The 21,723-nt window shown below is 39.8% G+C and overlaps 1 protein-coding gene across 16 annotated transcripts in view; it reads left to right on the top strand.

Moving 5' to 3' along the window:
• NRXN3 (neurexin 3) overlaps positions 1 to 21,723 on the top strand; it is a 970,824-nt gene that overhangs the window by 291,683 nt on the left and 657,418 nt on the right. For all 16 annotated transcript variants that reach the window (XM_074542546.1, XM_074542536.1, XM_074542544.1 and 13 more), the window contains 2 exons: positions 9,167 to 9,605; positions 14,600 to 14,983. In XM_074542546.1, the coding sequence (XP_074398647.1) occupies positions 9,167 to 9,605; positions 14,600 to 14,983 (823 nt within the window). The remainder of the gene's footprint in view (positions 1 to 9,166; positions 9,606 to 14,599; positions 14,984 to 21,723) is intronic.

Below are 21,723 nucleotides of genomic sequence, written 5' to 3'. Positions count from 1 at the left end.
GAGATGTCAGTGTTTACAAGTTTTTGCACAGAGCAAAAAGAGGGGTATTAAAAATGAAGTTTAAAATCCCATAGTATTTTGGGCTAGGCATATTGAGACAGTATCATCCTGCAATGGGAGTTCTTCAGCAGGCCCAGAGTGTCTTTGGTCCCTCGCAGGAGGAGAGCCCAGCTGGAGGGATGCCTCCTTCTTTGGCTGACACTGCAGGTGGTGGGAGATGTCAGTGCCCCTGAGACCTTTGTGCTAAGGCTGAGGGAGGGACACATGCTGGGATGCAGCACTCTCAGCTTTAAGCTACAAACAGTGACACCATCCTGCTGCAGTGGAACCACTTTCAGGCTTAGTCTGTACAGTACTAAATCCACTAAATGCTTCCTCTGTGGCTGTAAGCTCATTGTTACTCGAACTGTGCTCACTTTCGAGCATGTGCTCTCCCATATGTAATGGTAAATATTTTCAGTTTGTTTTTTGCTGGGCAAGTGACAAAAGCATAGAAGACGCTGCTGTGGTTGGCACAATTTGCTGAGCAGTTGCTTTGCTTTCATTGGAAACCTCAGCAGAGAGACTCCTGGCATATGGAGACTGGACTTCCTTCTTGCACCTTCCAGAGGTATTCTAGTGAAGCAGGCTCAAGGCATATTGGCTAGGAAAGGTAGGTTGTGGGGAAAAACTCCTTATCTGTGAGTGAGGAATATCTATTCAGTATTCTCACAGAAGACTTTACACATTAGTGTTCTCATTAAAATATATTTTACCACTGAAGTGAAAAGCTGAGTGAAATTAAGAGTTCTGTTCCAAAGGAGTTTCCTCCAGCTGACATTTGTTTTCACTGTTGCTGGTAAGATGAATTTTTTAAAAATGTAAATCCATGAAATCTTCAGAACTGGGTGCATGTGTAACATTCTGGTATTTTCTGAATCAAATTATTTCATGTTGATTGAGCTGACCCCAAATAATCCGGAGCCAGTTTAACACAAACTATATTTTCCAGTGCAGTTCATGTGACCCATAGGGCCCTTGTGTCCATTCTCCCAGAAGGACCAGAATATTGGTTAGGCTGCTTTCTGGCAAAACCAGTCATGTATCTCTGCTGATATCAGGTGGGACACTAACACTGTGTCTGTCAAAGTATTTTCTTAGGGAGTGGAGTCCAGAGGTAAAAATGGGGACCACTACTGAAAGTAAATGCAATGCCTGAAAAATACTGGTTTATCTTTTGGTTAAGTTCATGCAAAAACTTTTCTGTAAAGTTCAATAAAACAAAACTTGCCATTTTTTGTTTGTTATAGATTGGAGTGAAGCATTCCATTACTAATTCTCTGTAAGGGAAATGGAATTCTCTGTTAAAAAGTTATCCTGATGGAAGCATTCACCCAGCCATACTAAACAGATTTATTTCCTTGTGATGGGTCTTTTGTACTTGCACAATCTTAGGTGGATTGAAAATACAAAGAAATCACTAAATGGAGTGTTATTTGCTAAGTCATTGTCTGATAGACTTTTCAGTGTAATAAGGCTCAAGCCTTAAATGATCAATGGGGCCATCCTAAAATAATTCCTCTCAGCCTTTGATATGAAATTCTTAAGACACTTGACAGTAATCATTTCCTCACTTAATCATCACTGAACCAAGCTTGACAGATTTAGCTTGTGCTTGCTAGACAAATCTGAGATTTCAGGATACGTTTGGGAGTAGCAAAATATTTTGTAACTGGCTAATGTCTGTATAAGATGACTACAGGACTGAATGTAATTTAAGTCAACTCCTGCATACTGGTAAAGAAGCTACTGTGATAATTTTTTTTTTATTTTAAATGTTTTTTTTATTTAAAATTTTAATTTTTTAATTTAACTCTCAAGCCTTCATTTGCTAGGAGGTGAATTGTAAATTTAGGGTCTTCAAATTTGTGATGTGTCAATATTCTGTTATTAAGGTTTATTAATATAAGGTTTATTTTTCCTTCCTGTGCTTGGACACTATGGGAAAGTGTTTGGATACATAATAGACAGTAATTTCCTTTTTCACATGTTCCTCTACTCTCCTGTTCCCCCCCAACACAGAATCATAGAAAATACAACTAGAATGGACCATTAGAGGTTATCTAATCCTTTGCACTTCCACTGTCCCAAAACAAAAACAATGACATCTATTTGAGTTTTGACAGCAATATTTTGCCTGAAATTCAAGGTCTCCAGTAAGTGTTGCTCTTCAGACAACCTCTTCCAGTGCTTCACTGTTCTTAAATTAAAAAAGCCTTTCTCTATTGCTTTTCTTACTGTAATTTTTTGCCAATTATTTCTTGTCCTTTTCAGCATGGGTACAAAGAAGACATTGTTCCTTTCTGCTTTGTAATAGACCTTTTCTATTTGAAAACTTTATAGTGTCTACTTTCAAAATTCTATTTTCTAGACCCCTGATTATTTTAATTGCTGTAGTCAGGACTCTTTCCAATAGTTGCACTCCTTTCTTGAAGTGCAATTGTCCAAAGTGAACATGAGCTCCAGTAGAGTACAGCACTATCTTTTTCTTTTTCTCCCTACATTCCAGCATGCGTCTTTCAACCCATTCAATGAATGATTTTCTATGTGTAGCTAACTGTTTATTTCCTCTATTTTGTTTTACTTCTGCACTAGGCTCAGTATAAAACAGAATTTCCTCACTGTTGTATATGGATGCATATTTTTAAACTACAGACATATCTTCTCTATGTCCTTACATACAGAAATACATCTATGGTACAAATTACTTTTTAGGGATAGAATGAGGCATATCTGTTTCTGTGGCACAAGTGAGGAACATCACAGCTGGCTGTCTTGGCTTCCCTTGTCCTGCAGGTTTTTTCTCCTCTGTTACTAGGCCAAATGGAGGTTGACTAGAACCTAAATAGAGGAAATTTCAGTTTGTGCCTCTCAATCCACAGTGAAATGCTCTAAAGACTTTGTATGACTTAAAGGTGAACTATGTTACTGTCAAATACCAGACAGTTAATTGTTTTTACCTTTGTATTAAAAATAATCAGCTAGATTTTTAGAAACAGAATGAGAATTCTAAATCTAATTTCTTAGGGTATTTTTTAGCTTTAGCAGTAAAGACAAACACTGAGTGAACACATATTCTTTGTTAAAAATAATTCAGATGAAATCTAGACTTGCATTGCTCTAGTCAACATTGCACAAGTTGTATTTGAGTCTTGACTGTTTAGTTTTAGTTACTTTTCATCCATATTCAATGAATTGCTTTACACAATAGGTAAATTTATCTCTTTCAGTGTGTGGGTAAAGGTGATAGTATTTATTACCTGAATACAATTGTCATCCTAGTGGAACATCAAGTATGTGTATACTAGGTATCCACAGTTCACACAGTGCTGTTTAAGTGTAGGAGCTTTAGTTACCTATCGCTGAAGACTTGGTCACTTGATACACAGTCTGTCCCAGACACAGAGTGCTGCTAACCCAGTGTAGTTTTTTCTACTTGCTTGTCGGGGAGGGCTAGGAAAACACAGGTTTAATAAACCAATGGATAAACTGTACTTTTTTTTTTTTTCCCTGTAGGACCTTGCTTGGTTATTTGTAGATGCCTTTAAAGAAGTTTTAGGCACTAGCCTGAATATCTAGCAGTTATCCTTTGTGAGAATTGATATGGGCAGTTGGTGAAGGGGTGCAGCCTGGGACAGAAAAAAGCAATATCCAGGGTGCAATAGGTGAACAATTTGGCTGGCCTTCAGAGGTGCTCTTCCTAGCTAGCTAAACATATGCAGTGTTCAGGTTATTACTCTTTTTTGTGATAGTTCATGATGGTAGTCATCTAATTTGCCAGGCTATTGAAAGCCATTCCCCTTTGGAGCATGCTTGTGTCCAGCCTGTACTGAAAATCGTGTTTCCCGCTTAATAACACCCACTTGGAGAGGAATTTTTATATTGGCTACTGGCCAAACTTAGCACATAATTTTCCCTCCTTTTTTGTTGCTCCCTCTCTATCTGCAGCTTCACTTGATTGCAGAGAGATGCTTTTCATCATTGTGAAAAGCCATCTGATTAGAGCTGTCATTAACCCATGAGTGAAACTTATAAGAAGTTTAGCTGGAGAAATTCCTTGAATGCTTCAGAATTGCAGAGTTGCCATTTTAAAGAAACCTCAAAACTAGATTGCGAATTTGTTTTAGCTCTTCTTAAAACAAGCTCTTCTTTCTCAGCAGATTTATAGGAAATGTGATTTAACGTATATATTTTTTCCCTCAGAATGTTTTAGATGTCATGAAATCCTACTGCTGATTATTAGGACAGTGTGTATCTGCCCCTTCCTGACCATCCATTTATATTAGTCTAATTCATTAGACAGAGGCATTGAATGGTCAATATTCCTTGGTTAAAGTGTATTTAGAAACAGTCCCCATGGAAAAGGAAAAAACCATTGTTTTCATTATGCTTATTTCATTTTTGCAATATAAAGGAATTTTAAGGTTGGAGGAATGAAGGTTACTTTTTAAACGTTCTGTGCATAGCTTTTGCTAATAATTTTCTTCCCCTTTTTCTTTTCCACCTTTATTCCTGAAATAAAGGTGGCTATGTCTGTATCAGGAGTAATGTCTTGACTCCCTTGGACCTTCTCTGATATACATATCAGACCTGGGATGAATTCAAGCTTATGTTAGTTTTAACAGGCAAGACTGGCATTGTTCAGAAGGCACCTGACGTAAATGGAAAGTCTCTGGGCACTGCTTTCATTGCTCTGCTTACTTCTGATTTGCTTTTGAAGCCATGTGTGGCCCTAGTAGGCTGTCCTCGAGAGGAGCAGCATTCTGAGACAGTCATGGCCTCATTTGAATTTAGAGCAGTGGGTTTCAATAGGTATTTTGGCATATACTGAGGAGCCTTCAAGTTACTTCAGAGGTTGCTCGTAAAATGAGACTACAAGATAGGAAGTGCTATGCAGATGGCAGATTCTACTGCTAGCAGAAATCTTGTTCAGTGAAACATGCAGATGTATCTTCTCTGTCTTGCAGCAGGTGACTCTAAGAAACTATTTCTTGAAATTTATATATTTGAGTTGTAGAATCAGGCTTTTTTGTCCAAGGCTTTTTGCTTGCCTTCCTTTTTAGTGGTATGTTTTAAGGTAGGATCCCAAACATGTAGAAATATAAAAAAAGCTTCACTGAACACACTGATGACAGGTCAGACCAGAACTGATGATAGCATCTCCTCCTTTACCAGGCACATTTAGCAGCTGGGAAGAAGTGCATCATCTGTCCTGCAAACTGCACTGAAGCCTCTGTTGGTTTCATTAAAACACAAAGATTCATAGGTTATGAGGCCAGAAAGAGCCATTATGATAATCTAGGCTGATCTGCTGTATAATTAATTCCTGTCTCACTATGTCTTTTAGAGAAAACAAGATAGTATTTTAATTTAAAATTTGCCAGCAGCAGAGGACACACTATAACCTGTAGTAAATTATTTCAGTAGCAAATTACTCTCATGTAAAAATGAGTCATAATATTTTAAAATGTGAATTTCTCTAACTTCAATGTCTAGCCCCCAGATTTCATTGTCCCTTTGTCACATGCATTGAAGACCCCTCTCTTGCCAAATTCCATTTTCTGCACAGGTACTTGTAGATTGCAATCAAATCACATTTTAACCTCTGCCTATTAAACAGACTGAATTTGAATGTTCTCCACTATGGGACATGCATACCAGTCATTTAATTTTATTCCCTCCTTAATCTTGAACCTTTGGTTTGACAATTGAACTGTTATTATCAGAAGCTGCTGTAGCATTTCTCCATTCCTGCCAAGGATTCACATTGATTTTACACCCAACCATTATTTCTATTCTTTTATTGTTATGAGAGTTCTGGTGCATTTGATTATACATCATGATGTTGATGTCCAAATATGTCTGTTAATAATATTTCAAGTCACCTATGGAAACACTTGCACTTCTTCCATAAAGGTTATTAGATTTCTCAAGCTAGGTATTTTGTTCTGGGTTTTTTTTAAAAGAAAATAATTTAGAGCCTCTTTTGACTAACAGAGATTCAGATTGGGGTGGATATGTTGATTTGTAAAGACTGAATTCAGAACTCTTGTGTCTATTCAGCAGCCTTCCTCATCTCCTCCCCAGGTCTTCCTTTTTACTTGCTTTCTTAGTCTCTTTATCCTTGGCCACAGATTCTTCATTGTTAGTCACTTTTTTGATTACAACTAACTTTATGTAATTTTTTTCTGGTTCTTTTGAAAGCATTCTGTCACAAGGATTCTCCAGCTGTGGTACTTGTATGATTAATGAAACACAAAGCAGTCAGCATCACACCTCAGATAAACTCAGAGGCAAACCCTCTGCATTTCCCCGGAAAAGATGAGACCTATTACTCAAGTATCAAATACATCAAAGAGGGAGTATATACACATACAGTAACTTGCACGTGGCTCAGCTATGTGTGGGAGCTGCTTGTGTGCATATGACATTCCCCCTACCAGCAACCCACAGAGATTGCTGAAAACAGCTCAGAGTCATGGCTAGATACAACCCAGCACCACCCATCAATCAGTGTCTGCTCCTCTCATGTATGGCAAGACTGGGTCAAGATGCAGTTTAGAGGAGTGTTGGTTTGACCAGTTGTTAGTGGTATCTTATATGGGCAACTCTTCTTCCTTAGAATCATTAAAGCCACAGCTCGTTCAGGCCTGGCATTCTCTTGCCCACCAAAGCAGCTCCATGCTGTGGGGGAACCAAAATGCAACGGTGCACCAGAATTGTAAACCCTCATGGGCCTGGAGAATGGTCAATCCATGCACCCTGGATGGTGTCTTGAATAGTGGAGGGTGCAAGTGGTGTTTAGGTAGAGCACAGGACTATGGTTGCTGTCAGTGGTGCATTCCCTGACGTTCCTGCACCACCCATTGTTGTTGGTTTACAATTGCTAGAAGATGCACTCCTTCCTTTTTCCTTCAGTATCAGTTTGTGGACTTGCTGTCCATTGTTACTTCTGGTTCTTTTTGTGTCTTCTGTTGTACCCTACTTCCATGACCTCCCCGGCAGCAAGTACCAGAAGTTCACTACCCTCTGTGTAAATAAATACTTCTAAAAATCCATTTTATGCTGATTTCATACAAGTTTCAGCAAGTGCCTCTAACTCTGTTATTACTGGGTTTGGCAAAGAGCAGTTCCACATTAACCTTCTCCATCTTCTGTGAACTTCAATCATATTTTTCTCAGTCCTCTCCAAATATGAGCTTGGCCTTTTCAACCTATCCTCATAAAGCATCCTGTTCCATCCTTTTAGTTGCTCTATTTATTTCCTCTTTCTCCTTGAGAAGCAGAGACAGGACTTCATGCAGTGCTCAGAACTAAAGTCTGACTGAGCTGCACCTCATTGTCTGGGAAGACAGGAGGCTCTAATGCACCCCCTTGCTGTGTCAGTGGAAGGAGGTGTATGGTCTCTCTAATGAGAGCATTTGACATGATTAATCTGTAGAATAAAACTACTACAGTCCCATAAATTGAAAATGAATTTTATCCCTGTTGCAGATATTAATAGCCTTGATGTTTCTGATGCCTGTGTGAGGGCAGAGCACGTTATTAGGAATTGGACCCAGTTACTGTGGGTCAATACTGTCCTCTGCTGGGAAGATCTAGAGCTTTGTGCCAATTCTCCAAATGGTATTTAACAGCTGGCTTCGCCTTTCACTCAGTGTTTTGCCTTTGCAACAGGAATATCTGACTGCACTTGGGAAATTCTCCTTTAATGCTTAGAGAATGCTGGAATTTTTGCCAGCTATGAATGTATCGAATCACAATTTAATTTATTTTTTTTAATCTAGAAGTGACCTAATTTATAAGCTTATCCCTCATTCTTTCTCTCATTTGCCTTTTAATATTTACTGCATACGCATTTCTCTGACTTTCCTGTCCTAATAGTAGAAGAAGTAACAATGAATATCTCCTTTCCCTTCTATTTCGGTAACAAACTGCTGACAACTCATCCTGGTAAGATTTTGAAAGCAGAAATCAAATATGTATATATAAATGCTATATGTGACAGACACAAAGTATTTTAGAATAATAACTCTTTAGAAGAAATTAGTCTTCAGTAGTATCACTGAACAAGAATTCAATAAAAATTGTGCTAGTAGCAGAAGCAGTTTTACTTGCTGTACATGCCAGCTCTGCATTTAGCAAGTGTGGAAGGTGATTGGGAGTAAGTACAGTTTACAAGTGTTTCAATTTTGTGCCTTCTCCAGCTCCTGCCTCTGTGAGGATGACATGGGCCAGAGAAGAGTTTGCTTTCCAGGAATTCATTCTGAACCTGAGAGAAAGAGGAGAGTAGGAGGTCTGGACTCCTGAGTAAGAGAGGCATGCTCAGGAGTGCTTGTCTGTTTTGAGACTCTTCTCTTGACTAATTTCAATCCATGTAGCAGGAATAGACCCCAGAGTTCTGGTCCTTAACTCAGAGAATGTGAAAGTCCAGGCGCTGAAAACGTACAGGTTTTTATGTGTTAGCACAAAAAATTGTTGGTTTCTTGGAAGTAAGGGCAAGTTGTAGAGATATTACCATGGCAAGCTTGTGTCAGTAGTGATCTAAAATTTCTTGCTCAGAGAAATTTTAAGTCTTTGTTATCTTTTTTTTTCAGGACCCACAGGGCAATCACTAACAGTTCACAGCAACTTGCTGAAATTCTTTTGCATCTCTCTCCTGGTAGTAAAAAAGGCTATAGGAATAATAGAGAAATGACAGTGGTACTGAGTTCCCTGCTGTAGCTAGTAGAGATGGACATGGAGGTTATACTTTGTTATGTATTTTGTATGGGATTTATGCAAATATAACAGCATGATACCAAACACACACTGCATTTTATGTACAGAAGCTTTTACAGCCGAGCGGGCCTGTAGTAGAGTTAATTGTTCTCACTGCCCTTCAGTTAAATATTGTCTTCTGACTGCTTATCTGATCTAAAGTCGTTGCAAAGTACCCATTGCTATCATTTCTATACACTCTTCTGGTTCAACTTGCTCCCTCTGTCAGGATGTCAGATTCTTGCACTCTCTCCTTTCCTCTCCCCACTGCCTTTTGGGAAAAGTTTATCTCCCATGGCTGAAAGTAATTGGGGTGTTTGTATTGTATGCAGGATTGATGTATGATACTTTTCCTTGTGTCTGGCAGGTTGTTTATAAGAATAATGACATTCGTCTGGAGCTGTCTCGCTTGGCACGGATTGGTGATACTAAGATGAAGATCTATGGAGAAGTGAAATTCATATGTGAAAATGTGGCTACACTGGACCCCATCAGCTTCGAGACACCTGAGGCCTATATTAGTCTGCCTAAATGGAATACCAAGAGGATGGGCTCCATCTCATTTGATTTCCGAACCACTGAACCCAATGGACTGATCCTTTTCACCCATGGCAAGCCTCAGGAGAGGAAAGATACAAGAAGCCAAAAAAATACAAAGGTAGACTTTTTTGCAGTTGAGCTTCTAGATGGAAACCTCTACTTGCTGCTGGACATGGGCTCTGGGACCATTAAAGTCAAGGCCACCCAGAAGAAAGCCAATGATGGAGAATGGTATCATGTGGATATTCAACGAGATGGAAGATCGGGTAGAGTTATAACTTTTTCTTAAATAGATTCATATTTCAGATTCAGACCTTGGGCTATGTATTAATTCTCAGAACATTCAAAACCTGTTAAATATGAGTCACCTCCTTAAGAGAGCATAGTGTTATTCCAGTGGTATTTATCCAGCAAGGCAAAGATGTGAATGGTTTTTGTTAAATGTTTTCATTAAATGTGTAGGGAGAATTTTGAATAGCACATCACAGAGGTTATCAATTAATATTTTATTCACAATCCTCAGATATTCTGGACATATATTCGCAATTGCATGCGTAGTTAGGGTGATGATTTCTTTGTGGGCCATGGTAAGGTTTAAGGTCCTTCAGTACCATTGTTCTCAGTTTGAGAACTTCTTCCTGATCTACCTTGGGATTTAGCATTTGAGATCTTGTTAAGAGAAAAATAAGAGTAATGGGCACAATCAGTAACAAAATTATGGCAACAGATGAACATTTTCATCCCGTTCTGTTTCCCTTAGTATCCTCTAGTTTTAAGCTAGGTTTCATTACTCTTTTGAATGACAGATTCTAATCTTAAAATCTGAGGCAGCATTCAGTGGATGATTCTTTCTTTCTTCACAGCTTCTCATTTTCAAAGATGGGGTTTAGTATTCTAACAATACATTTACCATGCAATTGCCAAGAGATATTTTTATTGTTTCCAGTGCTGAATATCAAGCTAACATTTTCATGATCTACTCTGAAATTGTGGAGGAAAAAAAAAGCTCAGTTACTGTAGCTTCATCTAGAGAATAACAATTGTACTTCAATTTTTTCTGAACAGTTGGTATATCAAAGCCTTCACTTCAAAAGGAATTTTGCTTACATTTGCCAGTGGATTTGGGATTTGTCTGGTGATCTCAAGATGATAGTTTTAGGTCCCTAATTTTATGTTTCCAGTTGCTGAACACCATCAGTATAGGGAATGCAGTGCTAGAATTTGCTTCCCTTGAGTTTTTAGAAGAGCTGACTTTGAGATACCATGCAAGGCCTAGCTGTTTGAACAGGTTTTTGCCTGAAGCTGTTTTTTCCTTTGATGATGTGAGTAGTTTCTTTGTATTTGGCATGGTGCTCTGCTTGGACTTAATATGTGTGGTTCTATGCTGCTATCTCCTAAAGACATCGATAGGAGCATTTTACAAAGGAAGCCATAAATAAATAAATGGAGCTTTGATTTCTTTAGAATTGCTAAAATTTAATTAACTTCCAGGGGTAAACTCAATTAGCTGTGTTTCATACTGACTTCAGTTTTGCTTGCTCCCTTGGGAACTGTGTCATCCCTGAAGAAGCAGCTGCAGAGGGAGAAGAGACAGAAATGACAGAGGCTCTGTGCAAAGAATGTTTGCAAAGCCCTACCAAGAAGGACATGTGTTAATTTGGACACATTCACGGGAGAGTGTAGCAGACACATTGCTACTTGATGGATGACACTGTAGGGTTGACTTGTTTTCACTTGGCAGGGAGGTTTATGATATTCTGGACACTGATTAGAGGTAACAGATTTTGAAACAGTTCTCTCAACAAGAAAAAATGTGTTTGTATGATGTCTTGTTCTTTTTTTTCCTTTTGTTTTTTCTTTTTATTTTGTTGTGTTCTCTGTTCACAATGAGTACTTAATTAATGATCCCAATGACCAACGTCTTGTGTCCTGAGAAATGCCAGGGTACTGGCATTATTTTCTTCACATTTCTTTACATACTTTCAGTCACTATTATCCAAGGACACTTTGGATAAGTGTGAGAAAGGAGTTCAAGAGCTCTTCTTGTTAAGTCCTTGGATTTTCTTCCACATGTGGACCGGATAATGGTTACACCCTGAAGATTTTCTCCTCCCTGTATAGATGATTACAATTTGGAAACTGAAAAATTAATTTATTTAAGCGGGGCTAAAAACACCCTTTTGAGTTTAATGAGTGAGTAACTTGAAACTTCTGATTCTCATTACTAAAGCAGCAAGGCCTATGTTAGGGGTCATCTCTCTCTGTTTTATTCCCATTTCTATAACAGTCCAAAACTTCAGGTTCTGCTGATCTAAAATAGCTTAAAAATCCAAATTTTCACTATTACAGTGCACTAAAGCAGGGAAGCTTGGCAGTCATGCTCAGATAACCTCTGGCATCTCTAGTCCCCTTAGGCCTTGTGTATACTTTGGTCTGTGTTGTCTGCCAGAGCAGCAAAACCTGGTTTTATCTTTGTACTCTGACAGAAGCTGGCAGCATGGACATGGACACCTAACCTTTCTGTCCTTTCTTAAAGTTCCTGTAACCTTTCTGTCCTTTCAGAAAGCTCCCAGCAGGTTCACAAAACGTGTCACGGTTTCTAGCTGGGGAACAGTGAGCATTTTATGCAGGATGATGTTTGCAGGTAGTCATCAGCTACAAGACATACATGACTTGCCACCTGAGTCGGCACTAAAAATCTTACTAAATGGTTTGGTTTACAGTGGTGTCAGTGCACTGTTTGGTGTGCCTGTTCTGCCCTCAGGGGGTGTTTTGGTCTGTTCTTCAGTCCTGCACCAAGAGGAGACGGCACTGAAGAAGAGATGCTTAGATGCTTCTGATTTCTCAAGATGGACTTGGATCTACTCTAAGCAGAGTTAAAAACAGAGGATTCTAGAGGGGGGGAAAAAAAAAAGATGTCAGCTTATGGAAGTCTTCCTTTCTAGGATCGATACAGAATTTCTCCATCTCAGCAGCTTGATCTTAAACACACTGTTCATCCAAACTACTGCCATCTCCTTGCAGGAGTTATTGCAGGGTACAAAACACTCAGAAATTTAGGTTGCTGTCTAGCCTATTTCTTGTTCACCATCTTTCTCCAGGTTTTGCATGCCATATTATCCATTATTTCTTGTCCTTTGGGGGTTTCTTTATCTTTGTGAGATTTTTGTTCGTTCTCTCCACAGTAGCATCTGTCTAGAGCTCAGCCCTCTGGTGTTTTGGTTCTAAGCTTTAGAGTGATATGTACTCTACAGGCTGCTTTTGACAAATAGCAGTGGAGATTATGGAAAGAGAGTTGTGTTCCCATGGCTCCATGACATGCTGCTTGTGTGACAGTATGTGCATTGTCACATTTTCTCTTTCCTTATTTTATAAAAGAGAAAATGCCTGTGGTGCTCCAGCTTGTTGATACAAAATGATTCATCAAATAACTGTGGTTCTCTTTGAGCCCTTAATTTGTAATGCCTCTGTTGCTTCTGACACTCTGCTGCCTCCGATATTATTCCTCAATTATTGTGGAAAATCACACAGATGGAATATCTTGTGTCTGTGTCACATATGCACTTCTCTAAGAAGATACCTCTTACAACTGAAGAAAAGGTGTATGTACATAACTGTGCTTTCTTACAGAGACAATAGAGTTAACTCTATTAACTCTCCTTCCTTATTGTAGGGGTGTCTGATAAAAATCCAATGATGTGGAATTAATCTTAAAGCTTGGATAGTGTCTCTGAAGACAGACTGTCTTAATGACAAGGCAATTCAATGTGATGATTTATAGCTAGGGAGAGCGAATTGCTGATTTTTAGATGAGTGTCTGGTGGGCAGATATCCCTATCACAGAAACTGCTGAATGCTCTTCAGAAGAGTACACTGTTCTGGAATGTGAGAGATGTGCATTATGTTCCCTGTTTTTCTTTGGATGCACTGTCCGACCTTAAACAAGTCACTTTGCTTTTCTGTACCTGTTTTAAATATTCTGATTATATTTCTGTATTATATTTTCTGATTATTTTATGTGCTGGGGCAATTTCTTGAAATATATGAGAATGCCCTCAGTGCAGTATGCCCACATTTGATTTGGAACATATGGAAATTATCACAGTTTTAATAATAACTGTAGTTCACATATAAGTTTGTCTCTCTCTTTCTCAATTTTCCTGTATAAAATGGAAACTAGAAAACTTTCTTTGTAAAGCGATACAATATTTTATTTTGTGACAAACATCTGGAGATTTCTATTTCAGTTTAGACTTTCTTCAGGATCGTGTACAGTTGAGCTTTGAATGCCTTCTGTCTAGTAAACCTCTCTGAGGTTCTCTTTCTGTGTTTGACCTTTTTCTGTGGAGTTGGAGATTCCCTTATGTTGTGACTTAGGAAAGGTACTCTCCCATTCAGTGGTACTGTTGAGACTCTGCAAATCACATTGCTCTCTTGCTTACCCTGGCCATGCCGCTCCCAGCTACTGCAAAGAATTCCCTCTGTTCTGGCTGGAACCAGGACACCCTACTGGAACTTGTGTCTCTTGCCACTACGAGTTCACAGTGCTAATTCTTGTTCAAGTTTCTGTTTGTCTGCCATATCTCCCAGTCCTTTTCTGCAGAGTTGCTCCTTAGCCAGCTGGTCATTAGCCTCTACTTATGTGTGAGACTTTTGTGATTCAGGTCTTGTAGGACTTTGTATTTATTTGTTTTGATTTACAGCAAACATTGTTATCAGTCCTGTGCTCCACCTTGCAATGGTTTCTCTAAATGGTAACCCAGTGCTTCCTCCAATGCATCAGCCATTCTCTCCATGTCATTTACAAACGTGTCTATGTTGGTCCAGGTTTGGAGGGATTGGTGAAGTGTTTTCTGAAAGAGCTGTATAGTGGGGTTTTTTGCATATCTTTTTTCTCTCCAGTCTTTATGCCATCGAACTCCTGTGTGTTCTCAATAAGTTTTTGCTTTGCTGGATGAATACCACTGAATAATGCTCAAATTTTAAATGCTCTTATTTATCTATTGAATTATTATGCTTCTGACTTTCTAATGCAATTTGGATATAGACACGTGATCAGTTGCTGCACAGAAGTACTTAGGACCTGTGGATCAGGAGGAGAGGGAGCTGTGAGAAAGACACTGTTAAAATGCCATTTGGGTAGGAAAGAATCTTTACTCTCCTGTGCTGAACTTTAAAGCTCACTCAGTTATTGGGAAAAAATGAACTGAACTGAGTCTGTAGTTGAAAGTGTTGATGTCTCCTTATCTTCCTCTTTTAGGTACCATATCAGTGAACAGCCGACGCACACCATTCACCGCTAGCGGGGAGAGTGAGATCCTGGATCTGGAAGGTGACATGTACCTGGGTGGGCTGCCAGAGAACCGGGCAGGACTCATCCTTCCCACAGAGCTCTGGACAGCAATGCTGAACTATGGCTACGTGGGCTGTATCCGAGACTTGTTCATTGACGGCCGAAGCAAGAACATCCGGCAGCTGGCAGAGGCGCAGAATGCCGCCGGGGTCAAGTCCTCCTGCTCCCGCCTCAGCACCAAGCAGTGTGACAGCTACCCCTGCAAGAACAATGCGGTCTGCAAGGATGGCTGGAACCGCTTCATTTGTGACTGCACTGGCACTGGCTACTGGGGTAGAACGTGCGAGCGAGGTAAGTTGTGTGTTCGGACTTCAGGTACACAAAGCTGAAGGTGTGTGTGACAACAAGAACAAAATCCAGTGTTCCCATAACACTATCCCTTGCCCTTGTTGGTCTTCCTAATGGTAAGTTCCAGTCCCCACAGTTGAAAAACTTTCTTCTCTGATTTATTTCCTTCCAGTCTTTTCCACCCTCATTTCATGAACTTACTTGGCCGCTTCCCTCGCTAAGCCTTCTGAAGATCCTGTCTTCAGGTTCCAGAGTTTCTTTAGCTAAGTATGGTTTGTCTCCTGAGGTGGAAAATGCAACTGCATATGGGAAGTCTCAAATTACTGGAAACTGTACCAAGTGTGAAATCTAGTTATGTAGCTCTTTCCTGCATGAGATGAATCCCAGTTCTATCTGGGCTTCCTTTTTTTTTTGTCTAGTAGAATTTCCTTGATGGCTGTTTATGAGTAAAGTCAGCTAATGGGATAGTGTTACAAGCAGTGTGTCTCCAAGTTCATCTCTGGTAAGGCAAATCTGGAAAAGATTCATGGGAGAGTCTCTGCATCTTGTTGATACTCTTACAGATTGTGATTTAAAGACAGATGATTTGGAGATATGAAGCCCAGGTGATGCTCATGTAGGCAGGCACATTTTCTACATGTTATAGATCACATGCAAAGGATTTACCAATGGAAGATACTTGAACTATGTATTTCTCAAGCACATAGGTGGTTCCATTAATTGTTATCTTTTTAATGTTGCTGGCACCATCAGAAAGAAGTAGGTGAGTGGTTTTACAGAAAAAGATGGGGCTCAGATCAGTTCCACAGCACTCCCAACTCCCAAGAAGGTGTTTTCTTACATATTATTTTTATATTTCTGTTAATATTTGGCCATTAGCATTGCATTCAGACTAAACTGCATTCACAGTACACCCAAGAAATAACAGTAAACCATTAACAGTCTTAGGGCTTTCAGTCCCTTCTTTATATCACCTCACTTGGCACCATGGTGATAGCATGTGTCTTAGAACTCAAAATTCAGATATTTTTGAACTTGCGCTATAAATATTTGAGCAACACCTTTCCCATTTAGTGCATTTTTAAATATTAATCATAGTAGCATGCCAGTTATGAGGAAAAACATGAAATTTAGCTACATTGCATAAAATATTAGGCATAATTGAGGTTTGGAATTTATTCACTCTACAGAGGATTTTCTTCACTACAGAAATTTTTTCTCAATGACCAAAATCCTTCCTATATGGATAGGATTTTTAGGTTTTGAAGTACAAGATCCGTGATTGTTTATAAAACTGCTCACCACCAGTAATTCATTGCATGCTGCCCTAAGCAGCAATAGTAGTTAATTGCCAGTGGGCCTTAAAACAGCTGAAGCATCAACACTGCCATCCATGCTGGGAAAATGTAAGATTGGATGAAAATGTAAGATTCATGGGCATCAGCTATGCCAATGTCAGCTCAGCCGTTCTCTCTTTTGAATACATAGGATTTGAAAATTCTGGGAAACTTCAGATAGAAGTTTCCTCGGCCCTAGCCTTGGGAATTGTTTTTGCCAGTTGTTGTGTGATTAGGTTTTATACAAACATGACAAAAGGAAGCATTACCATAAATGTATCGTTCCCCCAAAAATTGCATGTGTTTGCCCTTGGTTTCTATTTAGTATTAGGAGTGACCAGCTCTGTGATTCAGGGCTTTGTGCAGTCTGTCTCATGTCCATCTCCTAAGCCTGGCTCTCAGAAGAGAATCCAAAGCTAACAGTGACATAAAGAACAGGGTTCATGTCATGAACCTTTATATAGCAATGTTGTTAGCTTTTACTATTTTTATTGTCAGTGAAAATAAATCAGTAGGTTAAAGGCATGTAAGCATTTTAATTTGGGAGAAATGAATATCAAGTCAGGCCTGAGATCTGTAACTTGACTGTGCTCTGGTGTGCATCAGTCTGAATTAGGGAGATACATTTATGAATTAATGTCTAGCACAGGAACTTGAGGTCATAATAAATATATTTCAGAATCTGAGTGTATTTAAGGTGAACAAAATTGTGATGAAACAGTTCAGGACAGTAAAAAAGATGTATGCAGATGTTCTAATCCTGAGAAACTAATTTTGTCTGTAACTACAAACAATAGATGCACTGGACTAAACCACTGCTTTAGTCCAGTGCCAGGCAAAACATGGCACTATAATCCCTGATGCTCCTTGGCAATGTAAGAAGGAGCTCACAGGAAATAAATATTTGAGACTGGGTAAGTGAAAAAATTTGTACAAGTTGAAGTACATTTGAGTCCAGAATATTTATGTGGTATTACGTAGGAGCTTCATACTGCTCTGATATAAATGCTTAACATCGACAACTGCCTTAGTGCCCACTGATTTTGCCTCCGTAAACAAAAAGCATTGCAGGCTACCAATGATGCTTTTCATTCTCCTGGTCTGACATCCAAGGATTACTTGAAGTCCTGATTACATCTGGTCTGTGATTCTAACACTGTTGGAAGGATAAAGGTTGAGATGGAGCCTGGGAAGGGAATCCAAGTGAAGGATGCTGCCATGCCACAGTGCCACTGCTGTGTAATGACTGATGAGCTGCCACAGGACTGGGGGGCAGCTCGGCTGGTGCACAAGGGTAGGAATGAAGAAGAAGGAGCAGGCTAGATCTTCTAATATGGGACAGCTGCTGTGATTAATTTGCCATCCAAAGCTGAGGGATGGCAAACTTTTCCAGTTTGCCTTCCCTCACTGTTTTCTTACACTTCTGTCCTGCTAAAAGAGAAATGTAACTCCTGCAGCCCAAGATGTATGATCAAGGGTTAAGGGGCAGGAGATTCTAGAATAAAGAATCTCCTGTGCTTGGTGACTATCAGGAAAATCAGTCTTTATCACAAAGCACATACTTAACATTAGTGAAAGTACTAAAAATAGGAAGGACATGTGTACAACTCTTGGAAGAGAAGCAGATAATTAATTTGTTGTTGATGGTAAAGTCTACCTCCCACTTTCCAGGTATAGGATTTTTACATTTATAATGCTGTATTTCTCATAAATTTTGTACTTTGTGATATGAAGGACATTATACATTTAAAAGGGACTAAAAAGGACATTAATTGTGTCAGCTAGAAAAGAAGTCAGAGTTCCTTTTATACGTGGTGAAACAATACAAATACATAGTATTCAATATGTCACTTCTATATAAAGCCTGTGGGGGTTTTCCTGTCAATGAAATAATACCTCTGTGTATTCAGCCAGTTACATTGGATGCAACATAGACTTTGGTTACAGGGCTCTGCTCAAGGCAGTGCTTTTGTGCAGATAAACATTGCTCTAACTGGAGTTTGACAGGGAAGAGAACAGAAAACTACTGCCGAGGCCTCAAATTCATTCTTACAATTCCAGTATCTAGTCATTATTTTGGTATTGGCAGTGATGTAAGCAGTCAAAGGTGCTAGTGGTCTGAAAGTGCCACAGTTTCTTATAGTAATGTAGTTTCTCCTTGGGTTATTGAAATTTCATGGAAGAGATGGGGCAAGACATGGAAAAGACCAGATTGTGCTTTCATGGGCCCTAAGGGCTCAGTGCCAGGCTGTGAGGCTGAGCAAAGGCAGCAGCAAATGCTGGCAGTTATCTTGATATGGTCCCCATTTCACTTTCCACCAGAGACTGTGATGACCAGGTAACACACTGCTATTTTCTTAAGTCCTTGCTTCTCATCCTCTGTCACCTTTCCATAAAGGTTCTCTACTTAGCAGTCTAACTCAGTGTGACTGTGTTGCAAATGTAGTAAAGAAAGGCAAGGAAAAGAGAAGAAGCTGATAGACAGGACACAATTCCCCTTGCAAGTGATGCTCTGACTGCGTTGCAATGTGGTAATGATCTCACCTCCCCTGCTCCCTGAGCTCTCTTGCACTGCTGTTAAATATGGTGAAGAGAAAGATTTAATCATGCCAGAAAGACTCCTAAACTTAATTTAGTTTTGGATAGCTCTTAAATGAATCACAGGCACAGTGAAGTGGATTTATGATGAAAGTTATAATTGCAAGTGCATGCTGAGACTTTTTACTGAGTTTGGTAGTTTTGGGTTGTGGTGTGCTGGGCATTAGGGAAAAAAACCCCAAACCTTTGTGCTTATTGGAATAAATTCCAATATTGCCAGATGGAACGTGCCTGGGCTCATCTGGCTCTTGCTGCTTGCCCAAGGGTGGCAGCTGAGGTGATTTCACCTCAGAGACACCTTTGGCTAGCTGGATGTTGCAGCTGGGTGCTTGGGACAAGTCCAGGCAAGTAGGAGCTCAGGTTTACCTCCGGTGGAAAGGCTTTAGGTGATGGCGAAGGAAAAAGGAGATGGGTCCTGCTGGAGAGTTTTGATCCAGAGTTTTATTCCTAGCACACAGACCTCTGAATGCAGCAACAGCTCCAACAGAATCAAGGACTGCATGGTCGCTGGGTCTTTTAAGCCTGGGGGAAGGGGGAGAGAAGGGATAGGCATGCCACCAACCAGATAGGAGGGCGAAAGTCTCAGGGGACAGGTGACACCTGGATAGCCCAATGTCCCAGGGCTGAGAAGCATCTTTTGAACTTTGCCGATCACATGATGCCCTTGCTGGAGAGTTAAGATTGATGGACATCCCTTGGCAAGGGGGAGGGGAAGGGACGGGACAAGTTGTTGGCACATCTGAGGGAGGAACTGGGATAGCTGAAACAGGGTAATAGATCACACTGCAACAGGTGCTTGTACTGTTGGTAGTACTGAAACATTCTTGCATCCTAGAGTTTTAAAAAGAGTAGAGTACCAGTGAACAGTGTCTGCAGTGCAGCCTCTCTCTTCTGGAGTACCTGGTTTCAACAGATCTGCTGTTCTACTGGTCAGTTTGAAAAAAAAAAAAAGGGCCTAAAATATCTGAAATCCCATGGGAATGCTTCCCAAATGCTTTCTAACCATCAGATGCTGGGCTAACTTTGAGGTAATTGACAAAAAGATTCCTCCAATGTGATGGATGCCATGCTTCCTTCTGTTACATGAGAGCTGCCTGTCCAAACTGAGCCTAAGAAGAGTTAGGGTGAGTTGCAGGTCGTGTCAGCAAGGGCTGGAGGACTGTTGCAGGCATGCAGGAGGGTGGGAAGTGTGGATTTGTGCAGCAGTTGTGAAGGGTCTTTGGTGGGTCCTTTTAAGTACTTCATGTCTTTACCCTTTGCCTTGTAATTTGTTAGTGTTTGAATTCAGTTGCATCAGGTCATTGCAGCTCCCTGTTAATTGCACTTAAGATGTTAGAGGTAGGAGCTGGTATCTGGCTCATGAAGGATGATGTACTACTTAGCTGGGCTTTCAAAGTACCCTGGACTTCTCTGAAAAGGACCTCAAAGCCCTGGCATTAACTAAGCAGGAGGAGGGGAATGTGAGTTCTGTTCAAATTAGCTGTTTTCTGTAGCTACAATGAAAATGCTTTGGGCTCGAAAGGATGCATGAGGTCTGTTTGATGGGTCTTGAAAATTCTCTGCACCCTTTCCTTCTACTGAAACATTGTGAGAGTGGCTGCAGAAGACAAGAGCCCAGGAAGGACACTGAGCAAAAACAACTGAAAATCAGATAATTTTAGGCCAATACGAATTGAATGTTGTTGATCAGTCACTTTTTAACATTTTCTCCTACTTAAATGATTTGACTGCAGTTTGCTTGGATTTTTTTTTTAATAATTATATAATACTGGAAAAGGCAGGCTGGTTTGAGACTTTGATCATTTAAGAGTGAAATAAAGGACACTGAGGTTTAGATTTTAAACCTCAGAAGGTATTTGCTCAGATTTGGACCCAACCTGAGTCCCTTCCAGGGAAAGGGGGAAAAAAAGGCTTGTTCCAGCCATCTCCTTTGCTGAGCTGCATTCAGTGTTTACAGAAATATTCCATTCTGGTTCTTCTCCCAGGGGCTGGAACCAGTGCTTGTTTCTCTTGGCTCACAGATGGACAGCTAACATCCTGAGCAAAGCAGCCTTCTCCTGTGTTTTGTGGTAAACTCTCTGTGAGCAGCAGCACATCTGCTGTTAACAACGGTGGTGTTGAGCATAGGGCTGCACATTTCATTATCTGCCAAGTACCTTTGCAGCAGTGTTTACTAAGAACAGTTTAATGACAATACACTTCTTCCCATTATGTATGCAATGAAGGGAGATGTTGTAAAATTACTGGTAATAAGAAATACTACAGAACCATTTACTATGCAGGAAAAGTGCTGTGTACTTTGCTGTCTCAAGCACAGGTAGCAGGTTAGATTTCTTTTTAATTTTAGTGAAGATGTTTGATGATAATCACATCTTAGAAGGTTTGTTTAAAGCAACTCATAAGTGTTGATGCTTTTTGGACTGTCCAGACCTTCTGAGTATGCAGTGAAATGCTAGATAACTGCTGAGAATAGATTTTCCTATAGGACTGATGGTTCCCAGGAGAGATGGACACATTAGGAGAAAAGTCTTTGCTGCAATGTTTTTAATTATTTTAATTCTTGTTTGATCTTGAACAGTCAAAGACTGAAGAAAATAAAAACATCAGAATAATTATTTTGATTTCATTATATAAAGTAGGATGTTAGAAAATAGGTCTGTTCTAGACCTCATCTGTTCACTGACTTACTAGTACCAGAAAGGTCCCTATTGTAGTTTCCCAAATTGTTGCCAAACTGCAGAAAAAAATTCCATCTAAATTTAGCAAAAAAATTCCATACAATCCCTTCAACACCCATCTCAATTTGTT

This window comes from Zonotrichia albicollis, chromosome 6 (assembly GCF_047830755.1).
Source record: "Zonotrichia albicollis isolate bZonAlb1 chromosome 6, bZonAlb1.hap1, whole genome shotgun sequence".
NCBI classification, from domain to species: Eukaryota; Metazoa; Chordata; class Aves; order Passeriformes; family Passerellidae; genus Zonotrichia; species Zonotrichia albicollis.
The sequence above is the reverse complement of the archived record's forward strand: the minus strand, read 5'-3'. Positions and strand labels throughout refer to the sequence as shown.